Raw genomic sequence first — 22404 nt, 5'->3', positions numbered from 1 at the left:
TCTTCTCCACTTTAGTTTATGAGCACAGAATTGAGATGGAGCTTTGAGAAATTTAGAAACAAGAATGTTGTGGTCCGTGTTTTGTGCTCCATTGACATGGTGGTAGAGATTTCAATGGGCAATGAGAAATTAACTATCATTGACCTAGGACGGCTCTTCCAATCAGTCCTGAAGATGGCGTTCCCAGACAAGTGGTTTATAAAGGGAATGAATGATCTAAGAAGATAACCGATACAGGAAACAGATGGAGCTTAGAAAGAATGCACAAGAATGTGTCTTGAAACAGCAACTGCTTCTGCCTGAGACCATGGAGAAGTCTGGGTCATAAACTTCACAGAAATGGTCCCCTTCAGGGAAAGTGGATGACGGCCTTTTGGCCTCTGTGTCAGCTTCATTCAGCCAAGGACTCTCTTGGAGACAGCAATGGGTCATTTAGCAGCCCAAACCCCTAACAGCAGGGTAGTCTGCGCCATCCACACTACAGGGTACCACACTGGGCACTTTGGGGGTAAGGCACAGGGAAGATCTTCCACCAACAATTCTATAGTTTGGGTGGGTAGATATGGGAAATAAGCTCTCTGAGGTCTGTGGTTTTATTGATGGCACAATGGCTGCACTTGAATTTACTGTTTCAGCTACTGACTTTGGCTCTACAATAACTGCCCAGTTACTCAGGCAGAGGCCTGCCAGGACTTCTGCATCCCACTGGAACCACCTCTGTGTCTGCAGCCAAATGTAGTTTTTAACTAAGTCTCTAATGGTTCTATTTCACCAATAAAGACTCAGGAGTCAGATGCTGGGGTGAAAACCTGCTAGCTCAGAGAAGCCGAGAAGCAACCAGCTAACCTCCTCCTTAGTCAGCGACCCAGCAAAAGAGCTTCTCTTCATCCATCCCAAACCAAAAGAGATGGCCAAACTCCAAGTCCCTCCCTACTACTTCCTGTGTATTTCTCTATTCATTTCCCAGACTCCCTCTAACTCTCTATGGCCACTTCCTGTCAACTAGTTGTTGGCTCTGCCTCCTGGCCCAAGATTTTATTTAATTAATGCAAATTCAGTGTTCACAGTGTGATTATATATCCTGAAACAAGTGGAACACCTTCAAAATTCCCCATGGTGAGCCCTCAGAGATCCAGGTCCCACATTATTGATTTCTTATGGCTGACATTCCTAGATAATACCTTTCTTGCTATCTCTCCCTTAACTGAGGGACTGTTTTAGGAGTCCCCAAGACCTCCTTTAGGCTTAATGGTCTACTGTAAGTACTTAAAGTGCTCAGAAAAGCTGGAACATTCTTAGTTATGGTTTGTTACAGTGGGCAGATACAGATCTGAATTGACAAGGAAAAAGGCACATCAGTGACATATAGAAGGAGCCAGCAACAAGCTTCCAGGTGCCCCCTCCCAGGCTGATCACCTATGGATGTGCTTAATAGTCCCAGCAATGGCATAGAGTGACCCATGGTGACATATTGCTTACCAGGGTATCCCACCTGAGCCTTGGTGCCCAAGATCGTTATGGGGCATGATCAGTCACGTGCTCGTACAGTGCCAAAGGGACTGACCCTAGCTGCTTGATCTCCAGGTGTCTCCCCCACATCAAACCTGATGCCCAGGCCTCAGAGGCTCATGGAACTCTAACCAAGACACTATGTATTCCAAAGATTCAGAGGTTATCTCAGGAGCTAGCCAAGGACCAGTCCTCCTAGATGCTAGACTGTGTTAGGAATGTGCAGGATTTGAGCAACCAAAGCCTGCTGAGTTACCCTTTACTGCAAGTGATATTGAATACATTTGTGTCTCCTACAATTCCAAAGTTATATGGGGCTTTTTACCTTATATGGAAAATACAGCTAAGCAGAGGTAGTATGTCATTAAATTATTAGTGATCCTGTTTGGTCCCATGTGCCTACATACTTTTAAGCATATATTGCATTATTAAAATATAATAATACAAAGCACGCATGCTGAGGCAAAGCAATTCTGGGATTCCTTTTCTTATTAACTTGTGCCCTGTTTATGAAAGCTGAACCTGTTGATGGATTTACAAGCTACCCCCATGCTCATTCTGTTATCATGGTTATTACCCCTGGGGCATAATGGGATGCTTTGGGAAGCTATTGCTTCCAGCTACCCCAGAGCTGTTCTGTAGTTTAGCTGAAAGCTTCAAGATTTGAAGCCAATGGGATCCCTGGCTGTGAAGCTCTGCATGTTGGCCCCATGAAGAAAAAGCAAGAGATGAAGGTCAACAGCCATTCCTCTCTGAATGATGTATCCCAGACACATCAACAGCTGTATCCCAGCTCCAACCCTCAGATCAGATCAAGAGAGTTTTGTGCAGTGCTACCAGCCCAGGGCTGGAAGTAGAAAGGAAGGCAAAGGTGTGACTTCTCACCCATGGGCTCTCACAGCTGTGACTAAAGGATGTAATGGTTCATCTGATGTGTCAGTTTGTCTGGGCCACAATGATGTGGAAATTACAATGGGTTGCAGCATGTAAAACTATGCCCTGCTGTACTAGTCAGGATTCCTCAGAAAAAGAAACACAATCAAAATTAATAAGAGTGTGTGTGTGTGTGTGTGTGTGTGTGTGTGTGTTGTTCGTATGTACGTGATGTGGTGGGAGGCATGGGTACAGAGGCTGGAGGTCAGAGGACAACCTTGTAGAGCTGATTCTCTCCTTCCCCCTTTAGATGAGCTGTGAGGTTTGAATTCAGGTCACCAGGCCTACCTGTGCACTATCTGCTGAGACATCTCGATTTATTGAATTTAAGGAATTATGGAGACCAGCACAGTTTATATCTCCAAGGTGTGCAGCAGGCTAGGAACCTGGAAGCAAGCGCTGATGTTGAGGATTATGTAGGAAGGCCCTCTGCTGGCAGGAGGGAGTCACTATTATCTTCTATGTAAGCTTTGAGGGAGCCCAACCATAATGTTGAAAATAACCTACTTGACCTAAAATCCAGTAATCAAAACATGAATCCATTGCAAAAATAATCTCACATCAACACCTTGAACAACATTAGACCAAATATCTGAGTATCACCCATTTAAAAACAAAAATTGACCACAAAGACACTTGCCCTTGGGGTATTTACCCAGTCTAAAACACCTGCTGCCTGGAAGTATACTACCCTCACACCCCACAGACAAGGGTCCTTGTTCATCCCTGCCACACTTAACATAGTAACCAGCTTAGTGTTCACTCCTGACCAACACTGATGAATCATGTTCTGTGTTTGGGGAATACAGATTGAAGATTCAGGTGTGTGTATGGAGGGGTGGGGGGTCAGTCTTTGTTGTTGCATGAACCACACTGAGGACAGGGCTCTAGAAAATGTTGTATAAGGCCTTCATCTAGACAACAGAGCCAGGGGAAGCTGCCTGGGGAGGCAATGAATGTCAGGTAAAAGGTGGGTACACAACCTCCTCCCCAGCTCCCCCTGGGCCAGAGAGTCCTCCATTTTAAGAGGAGAGTGCCTTCGGCCTAGCTCAGACAAACAGTCTTTTTCTTCAGCTTTCTTGAGGCTATTGTTCTTCCTGGGAAAAGAACTCCGAAACCAGAGCCAGGAGGCAGCCATTATAAGTCACTCTCCATCTATCTGTGAACAGGGGAGTTTATCCCTCAACAAGGAAGAGCCACAGCTGCCTTTACCAACTAGGCCTCTTTAAATTAAAAATACTACCACAGAGCCAGGTGGTGGTGGTGGTGCACATCTTTAATCCTAGCACTCTGTGAGTTCGAGTCCAGCCTGGTCTACAACGTGAATTCCAAGACAGCCAGAGCTACACAGAGAGACCTGGTCTCTAAAAAACAAAATAATAATAATAATAATAATAATAATAATAATAATAATAATAATGATGAAGAGGAGGAGGAAGAAGAGGAGAGGGGAGGAAGGAGGAGGAAAAGGAGGAGGAGAAGAATACTGGCACCACTGAACAGCTCATTCACCACCTGCAAGGACTTTAAAATAAATTTTGGACTGCTGAAGATAAAAAAAGATCCCCCCACTCATGGAGAGGCCATGACAGATGCAAGGTCCCATAGGAAGCTGGTAGCTCCTAAGTGTGACCTTTGTATCCTTTTTTTCTACAGCATGATGCTTGGCCTTGGGATTAGGGTCATTAACTGTGGTTGGCCATCCAAAAGCCAAGTTTTATACCCTCTCTCTTGCCCCTCTCCCCCCCTAGAAGCTGAAAAGTGGCTTTCTCAACTTTCTTGGGAGTCATCTGCAGCATGTGACCCAGCTTAGCAAGATATCAAAAGATGCTTCCTGAGAAATTTGTCACTACTCAAGTTAAAAGGGCCTCATCAGAGGAAACCTTTTCACCATCTGCTTTCCTTGTTTAAACAGGAGGATGTGCCAGAACTGGAGCGACCTTCTTGAGATCATGAGGCAGTAACCCAAAGGAGAAAAAAACTAAACAGACCAAGGGAATGGAGAAGAGATGGAAAGAGCCCAAGTCAATCATGACATCATTCATGTTGCTGAGTCAGCTCTCGAGGTGCACCTATGCAGGTTTTTGTTAAGACAATAAATACTCTTATGAGTAAGCCAGTCTTCATCAGTTTCTCTCATTGGCATCTGAAAGCACCCCAGTAGGCTCAGGTCCCCGATTCCTTTGCTATCTTCTTCTGCAGTCTAGGTTACCTGTAAAAATTCCTTTTATTCCAAAAGCAAACGTTTTGGAACACAGTATACCAGGTACTTTCCTGTTGCCGCAATAAAATTTCATGACCAGAACAACTCGTAGAAGAGAGGTTTTATTTTGGTTTTCAGGTCCATCATGGGTCCGTAATGGTAGGGGAGTCATGGCAGCAGGTGGCTGGAGCACGAGGCTGAGAGATCACATCTCCACCACCTGCTAATGGCAGAGAATAGGCAGGAAGGAGAGTGAAGCTATAACCTCAGAGCCTGTCCCCAGCCATATACCTCCTCCAGCAAGTGCATCCCAGAGGTTTTATAATCTTTCCCAACGGCGCCACCAGCTAGGAACAAAGTGTTCGAATACATGAGCTTATGGGGGACATTTCTCATTCCAACCACCATATACAGTGAACGTCTGAGCACTTGTGAATTCTGTTGACAGCCACATGCTGCACCTCCCCTCCTCTTGCCGTCAGTGACACTCTTCCCGACCACGTGGTCCTTAACCTAGGGCTTTCTAGCTATGCCATCTCTCTAGGTTATTTTGTGAGATATCTACTTGATTGTTAGCCCCCTCAAGAACAATGTCAGGGTTTGGAGACAGAGTTTAGCAGTTAATAGTACGTGTTACTCTTTCAGAGGACCAGGTTCTGTTTGCTGTACCTACATTGTTGTGGGAGACATGCTCCCACTTTTTCCCTAGGGTATTCTTGAGGGAGGGATGAGAAATATTTAGATAGAAAGATAGAGGGGAGAGAAGACAGAAACACAGGATAGCCTCGGGAGGGCCTGGATCAACACCCATGGGCCCCTTCTGTCTCTTCAAATGGGTTTTTTATAGGAATACCAAGGGGTGGAGCAATAGACCTCCTCCCAGCACAGCCAAGTCACCTGGTAACCACACATGTGGTCAAGCCATCCTCTAAGGCAGCCTTGCTGGGTAGAGCAAGCTCAGATCTCACTAAGAAACCGCTATGGGCCTCTGCACATAGTGGCTCATAACCATCTGTAACTCTAGTTCCAGAAGATCTGATGCCCTCTTCTGAACTCTGCAGGCACCAGGCACACATGTGGTGCACATACATGTGTGCACACAAATACTTATAGACATAAAATAAAAAATTATTCCAAAAGAATTAAAACAACAACAACAAAAACCAACCTCAGCTTGTACTCCACATCTCGCTCCTTCACTGTAAAGTCTGCTGAGTCCTGAACCAAACCATCTTCTGGGAGAGAAAAGACAACTTCAGGGAAACCTGCACCCATAGGACCCTGCCCTTCTCACTTCCCATTTTATTTCTCCTTAACAGAGGTTTCAGAGCAGCCTCAGGGAAGGGGAAGGAAGTAGGGACATCATGCGGGTCCAGCAGGAGGGCTCAAAAATCACCCATGCCACACCCCCACCCCCAATATGCCATGGACTCCATGTATGGCATCATGGCTTAGAACTAGATCTACAATATGGAGAAACTAAGGCCTTTCTCTACTTGCCTGCCTTCTTTGTGTACCTTGTATGTGCCTGGGGCCCCCTGGAACTAGAGATACAGATGGTTTCAGGCCACCATATGGATGCTAGTAATCAAACCTGGGTCCCCTGAAGAGTAGCAAGGGCTCTTAACCACTGAGCCATCTGACCCCTGCCTTCCTTCTCATCAATGTCTGCCATCTTGAAATGCTTCCTGATGGGAGCTCCCAGGCGCACTGTCCAATCCAATGACCACTGGCCACACCTGACTGCCAAGCATGTGCAGTGCATCTAGTCTGTATGTAAAGATGTATCATTTAAGGAAGGAAACACCTTTTCCTCCACATCCCTAGATTTTATGGCTAGAGCTCTAGAAATTAAACCTAGAAGACAATTAACAGGAGAAAAGTTGGTGAGCTTGTGAAGCATGTTACACTTAGGAGAAAAACTAACCAATGAATGACCCAAATTGTTGTTTGCCTTCATTGTTTGCTGTATTCCATTTGCCTTCAGCTCAGAAATCATTGTTATGCCAGAGTGCCATACTTGGAAGTATGGCAGAATTCTGATCCCATTCTCCTATAAGTGTAAGATACATACCAAATATTACAGGTGGAATATGAAATGGCCCATCTTAGTGTTCTATTACTATGAAGAGACACCATGACCAAGGCAACTCTTAAAGGAGAAAGCATTTAACTGGGGGATTGCTTACAGTTTCAGAGATCTAATCCATTATCATTATGATGAGGAGCATGGTAGCAGGCAGGTGTGGTGCTGGAGAAGTACATGAAGTGCATGTAGCTGGGAGCTATATCATGATCTATAAGGGAGGGGAGAGAGAGTGAGGGGGAAGGAAGGGAGAGAGTGAGAGAGACAGAGACAGAGACAGAGAGACAGTGAGAGACAGAGACAGACAGACAGACAGTGGCACACTTCCTCCAACAAGGTTATGCCTCCTAATCCTAATTCTTTCAAATAGTGCCATTCCCTGGTGACTAAATATTCAAATATATGATCTTAAGGGGGTCATTCTCATCCAAACCACCACACCCCCACAGGCTGTGTCTGAATACTAGGTTCCCAACAGGTAGCACTGCTTTGTGTGGTGGCAAGACCTTTGGGAGGTGGCAAGACCTTTGGAGGAACTGGATCATTGATCAATGGTCTTGAATGTTCTAGACCAACCCAATGTCCAGTCCAAGCTCTCTGCTTCCTGATCCACCACGATGTTAGGAACAAACCATACAGTAAACATCTGCATCCAAAGATGGAGCTGCCCATCATACTGCCTTTCTCACCGTGATGGATGGATCAGATCCTGACCCAGGAGCCCGAACAAACTTCTCCCTTAAGCTGCTTCTCTTGTGTCTCTCGTCATGGCAAAGTAATACTCCAGATGCCTCAAACCATTTGCAAACACCACTAAACAGCATTTGTGTGTGTGTGTGTGTGTGTGTGTGTGTGTGTGTGTGTGTGTGTGTGTAGAGAGAGAGAGAGAGAGAGAGAGAGAGAGAGAGAGAGTGTGTGTGTGTGTGTGTGTGTGTGTGTGTGTGTGTGTGTGTGTGTGTGTGTCTATTAGACAGATAACAGTGTCTCTCAAAGGCAGAGGGTAAAAAGTAGTGGGAGGGGCTACTCCTCAGAGGAGCTGTCCCTAAGTCCTGGAAAGCAGATAACCGGGGCTCATCTCTCCACGTCCCTGAGCAAAGGGGCTTGTTGTCGCATGTTCTGGCCCAGCTGCTTTGATTCCACTCAAACCCCTGCACCTGAACAACATCCTTCTGCTTCATCTGAGTTTCATACAATCCATCACTGAGGTCCCTAGGACAAAGTACAGAATCAAGATGACCTGCGTACCAGATTAGAGGTGATTTATTTTATCTCCAGTGGTGCCAGACATTATATTTTACATTGGAGTCTCATGGCTCTAAGCTGTGATTTATTTATTAGACTTGATAATGAGAGCTGTCTACCCTGAGCATGCAGAGGAAATTTCAGCCTGGTTCTAAAAGTAGAAGGAGCTGCTGTCAGGTCTGTTTCCTGATTGAATGTGGGATGGGGAAGGGCACGTATTGCCACACTCATGCAACATGTCCCTTAGCTTGCAAAATGAGGTCAAGATGAACTCATAATCATGAGGAGCTGCATATTGGCTCTTTTCTGTGGGGCTGTGCAAAAACAATAACAATAACAACAACAACTCTGCAACTTTTAAAGACCTAGTAGACTTGCTCACAGCCAAGGCTACAACTCTTGTGAGGGTGGCAGATATCCCTCCAAAGGCAGTGATCTGGGTTCTGCAAAGATCTGCTCTTCTTCCCTGCGTCACCCCGAGTCCAGTCTGTCCTAGGGTACCACCCTTTATCCACTGTTGTAGAATATTATTTTAAGAAGTGTTACATTTGTTTATGTGGTAGAACATTTATTGACTGATGCAAAGATGCAATGTATTCTTTTATGTTGCATTTGTTTAACTCTGTGAATCTGTGTTACTGTGCCTATCTAAAACACTTGATTGTCTAATAAAGAGATCATTGGCCAATAGCAAGCCAGGAGAAAGGATGGGCAGAGCTGGCAGACAGAGAGGATAAATAGGAGAGATCTTGGAGGAGAAAGAGCAAGAAAAGAAGGAGAGGAGGACTCCAGGAGCCAGCCACCCAGCTACACAATCAGCAACTGAGTAAGGAAGAAAAAAAAGATATACAGAAATAGAAAAAGGTAAAAGCCCAGAGGCAAAAGGTAGATGGGCTAATTTAGGTTAAGGAAAGCTGGCTAGAAGGAAGCCAAGCTAAGGCTGGGCATTTATAATTAAGAATAAGCTTCCATGTGTGATTTATATGGGAGATGGGTGGCAGCCCCCACGCCCCCAAAAGAGAAAAGCCAACCAGCCACAATCTGCCATATTAATTCCATTGAGATCACATGCAACTAGGTCACCTCAAAGGGACAACACACTTCACTAGCACGAGATCTATCCCCAGCAGAAAGTTTTAGTGACATGGGCAGTAAATGTGAGAATTTGCAGCAGTCCTCTAAGGCACAGAGATGAGGAGCAGGTGGAAGGATCAATGATAGATCTCAGAAAGAATAAGGAGTTGAGTTGGGCTGAGAATGAAGAAGGGAATTTCCAACAGAGGGTGGCCTTCTGGGGGAAAGCAGTTCTGTTTTGTTTTCCCAGGACAGAAAATCCTATATCTCTTCCAAATGAGGATGAATGAGTTTAGGCCAGGAAGCTGACTCTAAGGACAGATGGTGACAGGAAGAACCCATGCCTAACAGCAGTACCTCATCTGGACCACAACTCTAAGAACATACATTCTGCAGATTCTGCCTCCTTTGGGTTGGCCTGACAAAAACCAAACAGAAATCACAGAAGCCCTCCTTTAAGTAGTGAGTGAAGTCCTGAGTGAGTGCATATAGTTGACATGAGCACAGCCATGTCAAGAAAACCAGTGCCTCAGACCAATGGGAGGGGCCCAGCCTTCCTCTAGTCCAAGTGTGAACGTACATAGTTTGGGCAGAAAATGGCGCCTAAGCTTTCTCCCTCCTGGATGTTCACTGCCTGAAGACTGTTCCCTGCTGAGAAGGCTCCTCCTCGTTCATCTGTCCCACAAATCCCACCTCCTTGTTCAGCTGTGTGCAGTAACCAACCCTGCCTCCTGTCCAACTGTATATAACAAACACCCTGAGCTTCCGAAGTGCTGTGTCTTCTCCATGAGAGAGCCCGGTCCACCTGATCCCAGCCTTTCTGTGTGACCTCATTCCTGTCCTGTCTTCCTTCCCTCCCTGCCTCCATCAGTTCCATCCCTGGAGCCGTCTGGCACCTTCACCGATCATCCCTCAGTGGGAAAGTCAGTCTTTTAGTTCCTAGGATAGAACAGTCCAGGATGGTTAAGAGCAGAGCAGATAGTGTGTCTTTGGTCCTTGTTTAGTTGTTGTTTTTAATCTAAGTTGTTCTATTACCAATAAAGAGTCAGATATCAGAATAGAAACATGAAAGACCAAAGAAGCAGAGGAGAAGCGGCCAGCTGTCCTTCTCTCCAAACTTTCCAGATCAAAGAGACTGTGAAATCTCTTAAATTCCTCCCTAATCCTTCCTGTGCATCTTCTCTACCCATATCCCTGGCTTCTCTATGGTTAATTCCAGTCAACTAGTCACTGACTCTGTCCCCTGAGTCAAGGTTAACTTTATTAACACAGGCTCATTGTAAAGTCTTGCTCTCCAGAAAGGTGCTACTAGGAGATAGAGGTGAGTTGTTGAAAGGTGGAGCTTCACTGAAGACCTTTACGGTGGCGTTGGTGTTAGTTATTTTGGCACTCTTATCCTGCGAGAAAACGTCCCGAACATGACAAGACCACAGAAGAGTTTTTATTGAGAGAGGATAGAGGGCAACGTAACAGGCCTGTGTGAAACACACACGTGGTTAAGGGGACAAGAAGAGAGTCATGCAAGATGGCGCCCAGCTTTATAAAGAGTGGGCTGCACATGCACACAGGAACTTGTGTGGCTACTCCACGCATGCGTGTAGATCACATGGCTGCAACCATGCAAAGCCACGGAGTCCTAGTCACACGAGGTGTTTTAACCCAGAAATGGCTATTTTGAACCGGAAATAACTAGGCGGTCTGCCGGGCAAGCCCAACCGTGTGGGCATGTTGTGACTTCCTATCAGTTGGGAAATTAAAAGGGATCTTGGGACCCCTGCTCCCTCCTGCTTCCTTACCCTCTTCCTTCCTTCCCATGAAGTGAGTAGCTCCCCTCTAGCAAGAGTCTGCTCTGTCATGCAGCCCTGCCTTGCCTCAGGCCTAAAAGGAACCTGGCCAATTAATTATGGGCTTACATCCTCCTAACTGTAAGTTAATTATCTCAGATACTTGTTATAGTATCAGAGTTGACTGACCTGACTTTCAGCCCTAGCCAATTCCTTCCCCAGTGATTCCTGAAGTTATTCTAGGGGCACCTCACCATGCCCCCAGAGAAGGCATCTGGCTACCCAGGCCCTCTTTCCTCAGCTCAGGCTCTGAGAGGTTGAGAGGCCACAAGACCCTGGCATTACCTAGCCATATCACCTCTACCTCTTCTTACTGCTTCAAGGCTTTCTTCCCTTAGACAGAGGGTGAGGCAGGGATTCTGTCTCTTCAGGCAGATGGACTCCCAACTGCATGCTCCCTACTAGGTATCCAAGCAAGCTCAGGCCTGCCTCCCTCTCCTTGCCAGAGTGCCTGCTGGGTAGTAAGTTGGTTCTTGGCTTTTCTAGAAAGAAAGTCTATTGACTGAAGGGGGAGGCTTGCTTAGGGCTGGAGGATTAGGCTCCCTGCAGCTGACATTCTGTGAAGGGAGCCTGACTGTGAGGTGATTGCCCTGCAGCCTACCAGCTGTTCGGCCAGCTCTGGCCACCTGCACACACTACTCAGCTTTGAAATCTTAACGCAGGAATCCAGCCTTGCGGCCAGAGCAGAGCCTTAAAGAAAACCACTGGCTGTTAACAGCTCTGGCCGCTGGCTGGGAAACTTCCAAGCTGCTTGGTGTAATTTCTGTTTTCTCTTCTCTTTTCACACCCTTTTGTGCTGGCCACAGGCCAAAATCAATCACTCCCTGCCTCCCCCACAGCGACTTGTCTCACCTGCTTCTTCTGCCTTGCCGGCCTGAGGGAGACTTTCACCACAGGACTATGGATCCAGCCATTTGTATTCACAGCCCGAAATCCAGGAATTGACTTTTGATGAGGACTGTGGGGGCTAGGCTAACGTCAGAATCAAGCTCCAATCCTTCCTCTGTCAGGTGGGTCTCAGCCGTACCCACAGATATTGACTAACCTCCGGATGCGGCCTGCTTACCCAAGAAACAGGCCTTCCCTTCTAATGCAGGGTCAGGCTAACAAAAATAAAATAAAAATAAAAAAAAAACAAAGCACTCCGGAGGGTTATCAGTACCTCTGTGTGCTGTCTGCTCAAAACACACAGCTGTCATCTTACAGTGAGTAAGCAAAAGTTTGTTCGGGAGTCATTTTGAGTGGCCAGGGCCTGAGAACACAGATTTAGGGTTACTCCGAATTCCATGTTCCAACATGGGAGTAATTTCAGGAAGTTCTACAGATTTACAGTACAAGGAATGTCATAACTCAAGGCAAGTGTAAAATACATTGGTGCGTACAGCAGAGAGGCAGGTACAGCAGGATGGGGGAAGGTTTGGTTTTGTTTTTGACCCAAAACACTATCTGGTGATTCCTTAGTTTTGGGGGTGGTGGAAGTTAGTGGCCTTATAGGTTAATAGATTCTAAAAGGTTTCTATCTACTAGTCACAAGACATTAGTTCAGGCGCAGAGGTGGGCAAGGAGTGCCTGTGCTGGAGACTAGAACCAGCCCGAGATAAAGGAACTAGCCTCCTGGACCTGGAACTAGCCTCCTGGACCTGGAACTAGCCTCCTGGACCTGGAACATTCCAGCTCTCCACAGTGCTGAAAGCTTGATGTCAACCATTCTCTGCAGACCAGCTTCTTTTCACAAGCAGGATCCAAGATGATGCCAGGTTTGCTAGGCCTAGGGGGGGAGGGGGACAATGTCCTCAGGAGAAATGAAGAGAGAAGGCAGGAAGGAGGGGATTGAAGAAGAAAAGAGGAGGAAGGAAGGAAGAGGCACAGAGAGCCTCGATTTGTCTAGAACAATGGCGTCAGGAGTCCCACAGACCTCATCTGGCCAGCTACTCCACACCTGCCCTCCTAGAACGCTACTTGTTACAAGTGGTGCATAGGACCCTATTTGTGTGTGTTCACATGAGATTTTGTCCTAATGAATATCTCTAGCTACACACACACACACACACACACACACACAACTCCCCCCCACACACACACACACACAGTCAGTCAGTCAGTCCCTGGTTTATAATCTGCCTTCTGCAGGCCAAGAGCAGCCATGTACTTGGACCATGCAGAACATACTCACCTCATGGGAAAACTAGAGGCCCTGGGAACCTGAGAGAGACAGATGAAGCTCTGCAAGTTGGAATTAGGTGCCATCTGTATGGATCATTGCTCTATGTAGCACTCTCTCCAGGAACCAGTCCCCTGTTTTGCCAGGGATGCTCGGGGACAGCCATCCACTCTCGCTCCGACACCCACTGTGTTTACATGACCCTCTCACATAGAGCCAAACTTCCACTCATATAAGGGGAAAGAGGGGACACAAGCAGGAATAGATTGAGTTTGGGGGGTGAGAAATGCTGACTTTTGAAAAGCCACTCTCCATTGGAATGGCTTGAGTATCATGCTTAGGCCTCTTTGTTCCACAGACAATAAGAACTGAGAACATCTGGAATCCACGAAACAACTGTCGACTCAGCAAGTGTTGATCTAAAACGGTTCCCATCATTCAGAGCTTAGGTCAGGCCACCCAATTTCTTGTGCCTCCAGGAATTAAAAATTGCTTCAATTATTTCCTCAATGTGCTAATTTGGAGCAAGAGTCTATTATACCCTGGAACTTGGCCAAGAGCTAGGGAAACTGAGGTCACCATGATAGCCTTGGCCCTTGTGCAAAGTGGGCATTTCCTTGTGATCTCTATAGCAGAGAAAAACAGGAAAATTCCAAATAAAAACCCTCAGGGCAGAAAGCTAAGTGTCTCTCCATGATAATAGTGGTGGCCCAGAGGTTTAGAGACGCTGTGTGAGGTGTGTAAGAGGGCTGAGCCTCTTTTGCAGCTATGCTGCAGACCCCCTCCTTCACAGTTTTCTGCTTTTTGGCTGGGTGAGCCTACGAAGGCACCTGTTGGCTGGTGAGACTCAAGCTGTGAAAAGAACGCTGGGCCATTGCACACAGAGATGAAGGAACTAGCTCCCTGGAACCAAGGACGTAAGGTAAGAGAGAGGCCCCACCACCTAGGACATTCTTGGCCACTGTCTATGAATGTTCTTGTCTTATAGGGAAAGCTCCCAACAGCTGCTTCTGCCTTGAGAGAATTGAAACAAATTCTTTGCTCCCTTCTTCCCTCCTTCCTCCCCTCTCCTCAGTAACTGTTTGTTGATCATCTGCTGTACACCAGGCACCATGAGATACAGCGATGAAGGAAACTGTCATGTCTCGCCTTTGGGAAGCTTGCAGTGTATTACTGTACACCCAACTTTTTTGCCCCATAGGACATCTAGAAGGTGGTGGGATGTGCATCACATATCATGACAAATAAGAAGGTGAGGCCCAGCCCAGATCCTTTGCTTGATCCAGGATCTCCATTCACCGGTCCAAGGATAAAAGGATCAATGGTATAGAAAGTCGTTTATAGTAGCACACTGGCTAGGAAAGCCATTACAGGGTTGGGAGCTGATTTCTACTTAAGAGTCCATAGATGAAGATGACCAGGGCACTAGAACCTGCAAGTATCAGACCCTGAGGAACAAGAACAGTGATGCTTTAAACCGTGACCGGAAACAAGCAAAAACCAAAACCCTGAACAAACAGAACCAAGCCTGCAAATTCGCGTCACCCCTGCAATGAACAGGTTTGGCTCTGTGTTTCTGAGAGGACACTTGTGGTTTCACCCACAGCCACAGCAATCAGCTCTGAACAGGTGAGGCCTGAAAATTACTTCATCCTTAACAATTTGCTTTTTTGACCCAGCTTCCTTCTCAGCACCAAAGCAAAGGGTTTCTAGGAAGTGCTCAACATTCATCCATGCCCAGGGTGTCACATGATTTGACACCCTGAAAGAGAAGTCAGGTGAGAAAAAGATGGGCTTTCCTCTTCTGTTTCTTGGGAATGAAAATCTGAGGTCCATTCCACACAGTTCCTCAAAGATGCCAAGCTAGGTGGAACTCAGATGCTCACCACAGGAACCAACTCAATGCTGCACCCAGTTTTATTGTTTACTTCTGTTGCCTGTGACCCCTTTATTACAATAAGCCACCTGCCCACACACTGTGTGCCAGCTCTGCTTTCTGGGAAGAATGCGGGCGTTCTAACACTATGAAGTATTTGACTGAGACACGTGCTAACCCACGCAAATTAACCTCAGATTTGACACCGTAGTGATGCTATGGGTTTGATTTGTTTTGTAATCTAGTCTCAATTCGAATCATGGACAGATTTAAAGGGGCCCACGAGAGCTGCTGTAACAAAGCTTGTAAACTGGGGGGAAGGCTTCAAACAACTGAAACATGGTCTCAAGCAAGTTCCAGAAGTCTGAGATCAAGACGTGAAACCAGCCCTGCTTCCTGTGGGACCCTGAGTAGACTCCTTCCTAGGTTAAGGGCTTCTGTGGCAGCTGGCAACCTTTAGCATTCCTGGGCCTTCAGCTTCACATGGTTGTCTTTCCATGTGTCTTCAGGTCATCATCTGTAGCAGGGTCCTTGCTGCTGTTCCCTTTGGGGGCAGAGGCCAAGTGGATACAAGCTTGTTGTTTCGACATTCTCCCAGAGTCTGTGTGGTTTGACTCTGCGCCTACTTGGCCCCAGCCCCCAAAGGGAACAACAGCAAAGGACCCTGCTACAATCAACTTCACCTATGTGTGTGTCCAAATGCATCCCTTTATATAAGGACACTGCTCGTGGCAGATTACATCCCACCCTGAGGACCTCCTCTTGACTTAATTATCTGCAAATGCAGTGTTTCCTAGAGAGAATGCTCACACTGAGGAGAATGCTCACACCAGGCAGGATGCACACAATGGAAAATGTGTTTGTTTAAATTGAAACTCTGAGCCACGTTGGTCATGGGAAGATGATTTTTCTCCCAGAAATCCTAGTGAAAAATTAACTCACAATGACATCACTCATCTGGCTCAAATTAACTCCACCTTTATAAAAGGGCTGAGCACGTTTTATTAACGTCAGGGACTTAGATCAGTGGAGTTTTCTCCTTGCCATACACAGCAGTTGGCCAAGTTCTACTGCTTTAAATCTTAAGCACAATTACCTACAGTGATCTCACTGATTAGATTGAGTTGATGTTCTGTATCATCTCATTCTTAAGTGGAATGACCTCATGCCTAATCCATAACCAAGCTGGCAGACACCTTATGGGTTCTGACTAATATACTACAAATTTTGTTAGTATGCATTTGTACATATACGTGTGTGTGTGTGTGTGTGTGTGTGTGTGTGTGTGTGTGTGTCTGTGTGTCTGTGTGTGTGTGTCTGTGTGTCTGTGTCTGCGTGCACAGGAAGACCAGAGGACAAGCTTAGGTATCATTCTTTAGGAACTGTACACCTTTTTTTCTTTTGTTTTTTGGAATCAGAGTCTCCCACTTAGTGTGCCAGGCTTTTTCTTTGGGGGACACCAACCAGCTCCCAAATCATAACACAGAGACTTATAATGAGTTATGGATGCTTGGCCTGGCTAGTTCTTTTAACTTAAGTTAACCTGTTTCTCTTTATCTATGTTTTGCCTCGGGGCTTTTTACCTTCTTTCTTTCCGTACACCTTGCTTTCACTGCTTCTGGTGGTGGCTGCTGGCTGCCAGCTCTGGGCATCTCCTTCATTCTCTCCTCCCCCTTCTTCTCTCACTCTTCTCTCTCAAGCCTAGATTTTTCATCCTATTTAATTCGCTCTGCCCACCAGCCCCGCCTATCCTTTCTACTGCCTAGCTATTGGCTGTTCAGCATTTCATTAGCCCAATCAGGTGCCTTAGACAGGCAAGGTGCACCAGATGCAACACATCTTTACATAATTAAACATATACCCTTACATCATTGAACAAATGCAGTATAAACAAAAGTAACATACCTTTACACAGTTCAAGTAATATTTTGCACCATAAACAAATGGAACACATCTTAGTTAAAAATAGTTAAAATAGTTAAAAATAATATTCCTTAACACACTAGCTTGGAAGTCATCAAGTAGTCAAGGCTGGATGGCTGGTAAGCCCCAGGGATCCCCACCCATCTCTGCCTCCCCAGCAGCGGGAATATAAACACATACCACTACATCTAGCTTTCTTAAAGTGGCCGTTCACTATTCACTTTCACTGTGGCCACAAGAAGTTTACAGGTGAAAAATAACAAGCCAAGAAGGCTGATTCCATTAGGGATGTGGAAGAGAAGGGAGGAACAAAACAGAGTAATGGGGTGAATATGGCCAAGTTCACAATGTAAATGTGTATTAGCTGGTTTCCCATTACTGTGACCCAAATACCCCTGGCAGAAGCGAGGGAGGAAACTTTTGACTGACAGTTTCGGAGGACTTCAGTTCACCGTGGCAGGAAAGGCATGGTGCAGGAGCAACATGTGATGCCAGGCAAGTGTGGCAGTCACTGTGACCCCAGTGCTTAGGTAGCTGGCGAGACAGCAGGTGGCATCAGCAGAACTGGCATGCTTGGGATTCGAACGAGAGACCTTGCTCAACACATAAAGTAGTGAGGGATAAAGGAAGCCACTAAGCATCACTCTCTGGCCTCCTCATGACACCCATGCAAAATGCAAACATACAGGCAAACACAATATACCACGAACGTACACCACACACACACACACACACACACACACACACACAAACACACACACAGTGGGGGGGGGGGGTAGAGAAAGAGACAGAGAGGCACAGCCCATTGTTTATAAAACATTAAACCTTACCAGATAAAAAAGGGGGGAGGAATGAGAGAATGAGCAGGCACCCACCGGAGCCCTCCCTGACTGCCTACAGGGCTGTTTACTGCAAGGGCAGAACTCTAAGAGCTGCGGGATCCAAACTGCAATCAGGAAGGCATGGAGTTGGAAGCAAAATTCAACACCTTGGGGTGAGGAGAACTAAGCAAAATCAAAGCATCACCACAAAAGTCTGACTTTAAAGACGTTGACACTTCAGTCCCTGGAGTACTATCTCTAGACTTATTATAAGAAAAGAAGGCTTTGATTCTTCACTACTGTTCGTTGGTCTGCAGTTGAAAACATCCTAATTAATGTGTGAAGACAATTAGCCCATTTTATACATAAGGACATCGCAGGCTGGAGACGTTCAGTTACTTGCCCAAGAACACACAATTTAAGATGTAGCTGGGCAGTGGTGGCACATGCCTTTAATCCCAGCACTCAGGAGGCAGAGCCAGGCGGATCTCTGTGAGTTCGAGGCTAGCCTGGGCTATCAAGTGAGTTCCAGGAAAAAGGCGCAAAGTTACACAGAGAAACCCTGTCTCGGAAAAAAAAAAATGATGTAGCTGGGATTCAAGCCTCATCCCTTAACTCTTAACAGCCCTTTCGGTCCCATAGAATGTGGGCAAAAGACGTGGTCATGGCAGAGCTACTGGTGACAGCCTTGGCGAGGTAATGGCCACAGTGGGGAAACTCAGGACTGCAGGCAATCTCCAGGGACGTCCAGGGGCCACTAATGGATGACGTTGACTCCCAGAAGAGAGCAATCAAAACCCTGGGGTTTGGGCAATGCCATTCAAGCCAACATCTTGGGTGAACCTGGAGTGGGTTCTTCCCCACTCAGCCTCTAGATGAGAATGTGACACAGGCCACACAAGAACTGCTTTGTGGCACTGAGCCACGAACCCAGCTACATTGTGCCTGAGCTCCTGACCTACAGGAAGAGTGAAGTAATAGATGGGTATGTCTTTAAGATCCTAAAAGTGTAGTTTGTCACACGGCAGTAGAAAACAAGCCCACTGTCCCCTGCAGGAGTCACGTTTCCATGTCCTACAACTGTCTAAGTTCTGGTTTGCAAATCCTTGACACAAGTGCAAGCAAGCTAGAAAGCCTGTGTTTCGGACCTGTGAACAATGCTCTGGGGGGAATTTGGGGACATCTTTGTGCTTTGCGTTGTAGAATGCTGCCTTCTGAGCAGAACACGGTCGGCCTTTCTTGGGACCTTGTGTCAGTCTGATTAGCAAGCAATTTGGTCCTCATTTGTCTCCCTGGGTTGTAAATAGTTTCCACTCTCTGGTGCCATTTTCCAGAGGGACCTGTGACATCAAATACCCAAGCACTGTCAGGCCCAGTTATGCTTGGTTTTCCTCAAGTGAGGAATCTAATGCACCAAATCTATGCAATTCCCTATCACCTACAGCAGCCACGTCTGTAACCCCAGTGCCGGGAGACAGAGACAGGATTCCAGGGACTCACTGCCCAGAAGTCTAGCTAAATAGTGAGCTCCAAGTTCAGTGAAAAGCCCTGCCTCAAAGACGCAGAGTAGAGAAGCGGTTGAGGAAAGGTAAGTACACACCTGAAAAATAACGCGCGCGCGCACACACACACACACACACACACACACACACACACACACACACACACGTCTTTTATCATGGAGATGTACTTAAAACACAGTGAGGTGGTGAGAATGAAAACTTCACAGCCTGGTCACCCCAGCAGGCAAGGAGTAGGCTCTGTCCACTTACGCTTCTGTAGCAGAATCCCAGACACAGATGGTCTCACAGCTCTGGAGGCTGAAAGGTTGATGCGTTGGCATCTGGTGTCTAGCCATCTTCTTGTGCCCTCATGGGGCAGGAGGTGAAGGGCAAAAGGGGACAAATTCTGTATCTTCACTCAGTGGAAGAGAAAGCATCCACTTCTACAGTCCCTTTCTGTAGCAGGGGCAACCCATCGTGAGGACCGAGCCCTGCTGACTCAACACCTTCCCAACACTGATCCTGGGAATTAAGTCACCATGCCCCCCCCCCACACCATGTGAATGAGGAGAGCTGGTGTGCACATTCAGAATATAGGAGGGGTTCTTGCTATTTCTGTCCTGGTGACCACCATGTGTGACATCTCATTCTCTTTTTTCCACAAGCATTTCCAGCTTGCTTTTTTTTTTTTTCAGGGACAGGGCTTCTCTGTGTAGTCCTGACTGTCCTGGAACTCACTCTGTACACTGTGTTGGCCTCGAACTTAGAGATCTACCTGTCTCTGACTCATGAAGCATCTCAGCAACAACACTGGACTCAGGACACCAGAGACTTTCTGTTCCACATTCTAGGAGGAAACAGTTTGTAACATTGGATTCTATCCCCAGACTTTACTGCATGTGAGATGCAATACTAGTTGTTTGGGGGCTGGGGATGTAGCTCAGTGGGTAGTGCTTGCCTGGCATGCACGAGGCCCTACCTTGGTTTTCAGCACCACAAAAATTGTGTGTGGTGGTGCATGAAGTTCCAGCACTCAGCAAGCAAAGAAAGAAGGATCAGAAGTTCAAGGTCATCCTCGGCTACCTGGCAAATTTGAGGCCAGTGGGAGCCACATGAGACCCTGTCTCCAAAATTAAAAGCAAAGCAAAAACCAAAACATAACAAGACATTTCAGGACATGAACACTCTCCCCTGACCACTTCGGTTTCCCTCACTAATGCTGTCTTGCTTTACCAGTTCAGTTCATAGCAGGGTTCTCTCTGTTTGTACAGCTTATTTCTTCTGATCACTGGACACTGCTCCACGGTATGGCTGCACGACAATTTCCTTATCTGGTCTCTCTTTAATGAGACTGTTCTTAACTCTGTAAGAAACTACCCAATTCTCTTCCAAAGCAACCGTGCCACTGGACATTCCTGCCAGCATCTGAGGTCCGAGTGCAGGTCAAAGCCATCCTTACAGGTGTTAGTGGCACCTCACTAATTTGCAGATTCATAATTGCATATGAGGTGATGGTTGGAGCCTTCAATTCCTAAAACTATGATCATGAAGACTGGTGGTGCTGGTATTGCCAAGGTCAAAATATTGTCAAAAGTAGGTGGCCGTGGTAGAGTAGGGGAAAGGGGGCCTAAGAACTGAGAGATCAAATTATTGATGAACAAAATGTTCGCAGATTCTAACAAAGCGATAGGATTGTATCAGCAGCGCACGAACCAGGCAGCATCTAACCTTCAAAACCCATATCTCAGATGAGCTGAGAACAGAAGCTTGGAACATGTCGCAGACGGGTCCTTGCAATGCTGCCTTCTTTATGTCAACCTCAGTGAGATGTGTCTGACATTTCCTGATTTTCTGACAGCTCAGATCCTACCAAATAAGTTAGGGGTCGGTTTGGTGGCATGGAACACTTGCAAGCCATGAGTGGCATTGTCAGCTCAAACGTCCATGGCCTTGTAGGGTCTTAGGCTGAGGTCACAGGGAAGCATGCAGTGAAGGGAGAAAAAAAAAATCTGTGTTGTGGAATATTATTTCAACTAGGCAAAGATGAGTTACATTTGCTCATGCTGCAGAATATCACTGTAACTGTGTAAAAGCATGTTACTTTTGTTTATGCTGCATTTGTTTAATGATGTAAGGGTGTGTGTTTAATTATGTAAAGATGTGTTGCATCTGTTGCACCTTGCCTGCCTAAGGCACCTGAATAATAAAGAGCTGAACGGCCAATAGCTAGGCAGAGAAAGGATAGGTGGGGTTGCCAGGCAGAGAGAATAAATAGGAGGAGAACTCGAGGCTCTAGGAAAAGAGAGGAGGAATGAGAGAAGGAGAGAACGAGAGACACACCCAGGACAAGGAGCCAGGCAGTTGCTGCCAACCAGACATGAGAAGCAGTGAAAGTAAGATACACAGAACGAAAGTAAGTAAAAACAAACCCGAGGCAAAAGGTAGATAAAGAGAAACAGGTTAATTTAAGTAAAAAGAGCTAGCCAGAAACGTGCCTAAGCTAGTCCAAGCATTCATAACTAATAGTAAGTCTCCATGTCATGATTTGGGAGCTGCTTGGTAGCCCGAAAGAAAAAGCCTGGTACATATCTGAAATAGTCAACTGACCGGGCAGGGGAAATAGCCCCGTGGGTGAAGGGTCTATCTTGCAAGACCTGTACTCAAACCCAAGAAGCCAGGAGTGACGGCAAGAGCATGCAGCCCAGTGCCGGGGAGGTGGAGACAGGCAGATCCTGGGGCTTCGGATCAGACTTGGTGAGTCTAGGCTACTGAGAGAGCTAGTCTCAAAAAACAAAGAATGACATTCATTTGACCTCTGGCCTCTACATACATGTCCACAGATGTGCACATGCACATACACACAGAGGGAGAGAGAGAAGACATGAAAGTGGAAAGAAGTTAGCTTTGTCTCTCATAGCTCAGGTGATCTTAAAAACAAAGAGACCGGAAGAACTGAAAATCCCCAAACCAGACACTCGCCCCTGAGTGGTTTCCATCAAGCACTTTGAGACAGCTCAGTGAGGAAAAACATTGTCTGCAGGAAGTGATGTGAGGACAATTGAATGCTTACATACAAAGGCATAAAGCCCCCACCTCACGCCACATACGAAAATTAGCTTGGGGTTGGTGTGGTAGGTCAGTGGGTAAAGGTGCCCGTCTCCAAACCCGACAACCTTGGAGGACACACCTGGTGGAAGGAAAGAATTGACTCCCACAGGCTGTCCTCTGAC

At 46.5% G+C, this 22404-nt stretch overlaps 1 protein-coding gene across 1 annotated transcript in view; it reads left to right on the top strand.

The window, feature by feature from the left end:
• The window catches only part of LOC118594654 (mitogen-activated protein kinase 4-like), a 158449-nt gene extending 153734 nt beyond the window's left edge, over positions 1-4715 (top strand). The window contains exon 3 of the mRNA XM_036204705.1: positions 4358-4715. Within this exon, the coding sequence (XP_036060598.1) occupies positions 4358-4390 (33 nt within the window). The 3' untranslated portion in view covers positions 4391-4715. The remainder of the gene's footprint in view (positions 1-4357) is intronic.
• The last annotated feature ends 17689 nt before the right edge of the window (positions 4716-22404 follow it).

This window comes from Onychomys torridus, chromosome 13 (assembly GCF_903995425.1).
Source record: "Onychomys torridus chromosome 13, mOncTor1.1, whole genome shotgun sequence".
NCBI classification, from domain to species: Eukaryota; Metazoa; Chordata; class Mammalia; order Rodentia; family Cricetidae; genus Onychomys; species Onychomys torridus.
The sequence above is the reverse complement of the archived record's forward strand: the minus strand, read 5'-3'. Positions and strand labels throughout refer to the sequence as shown.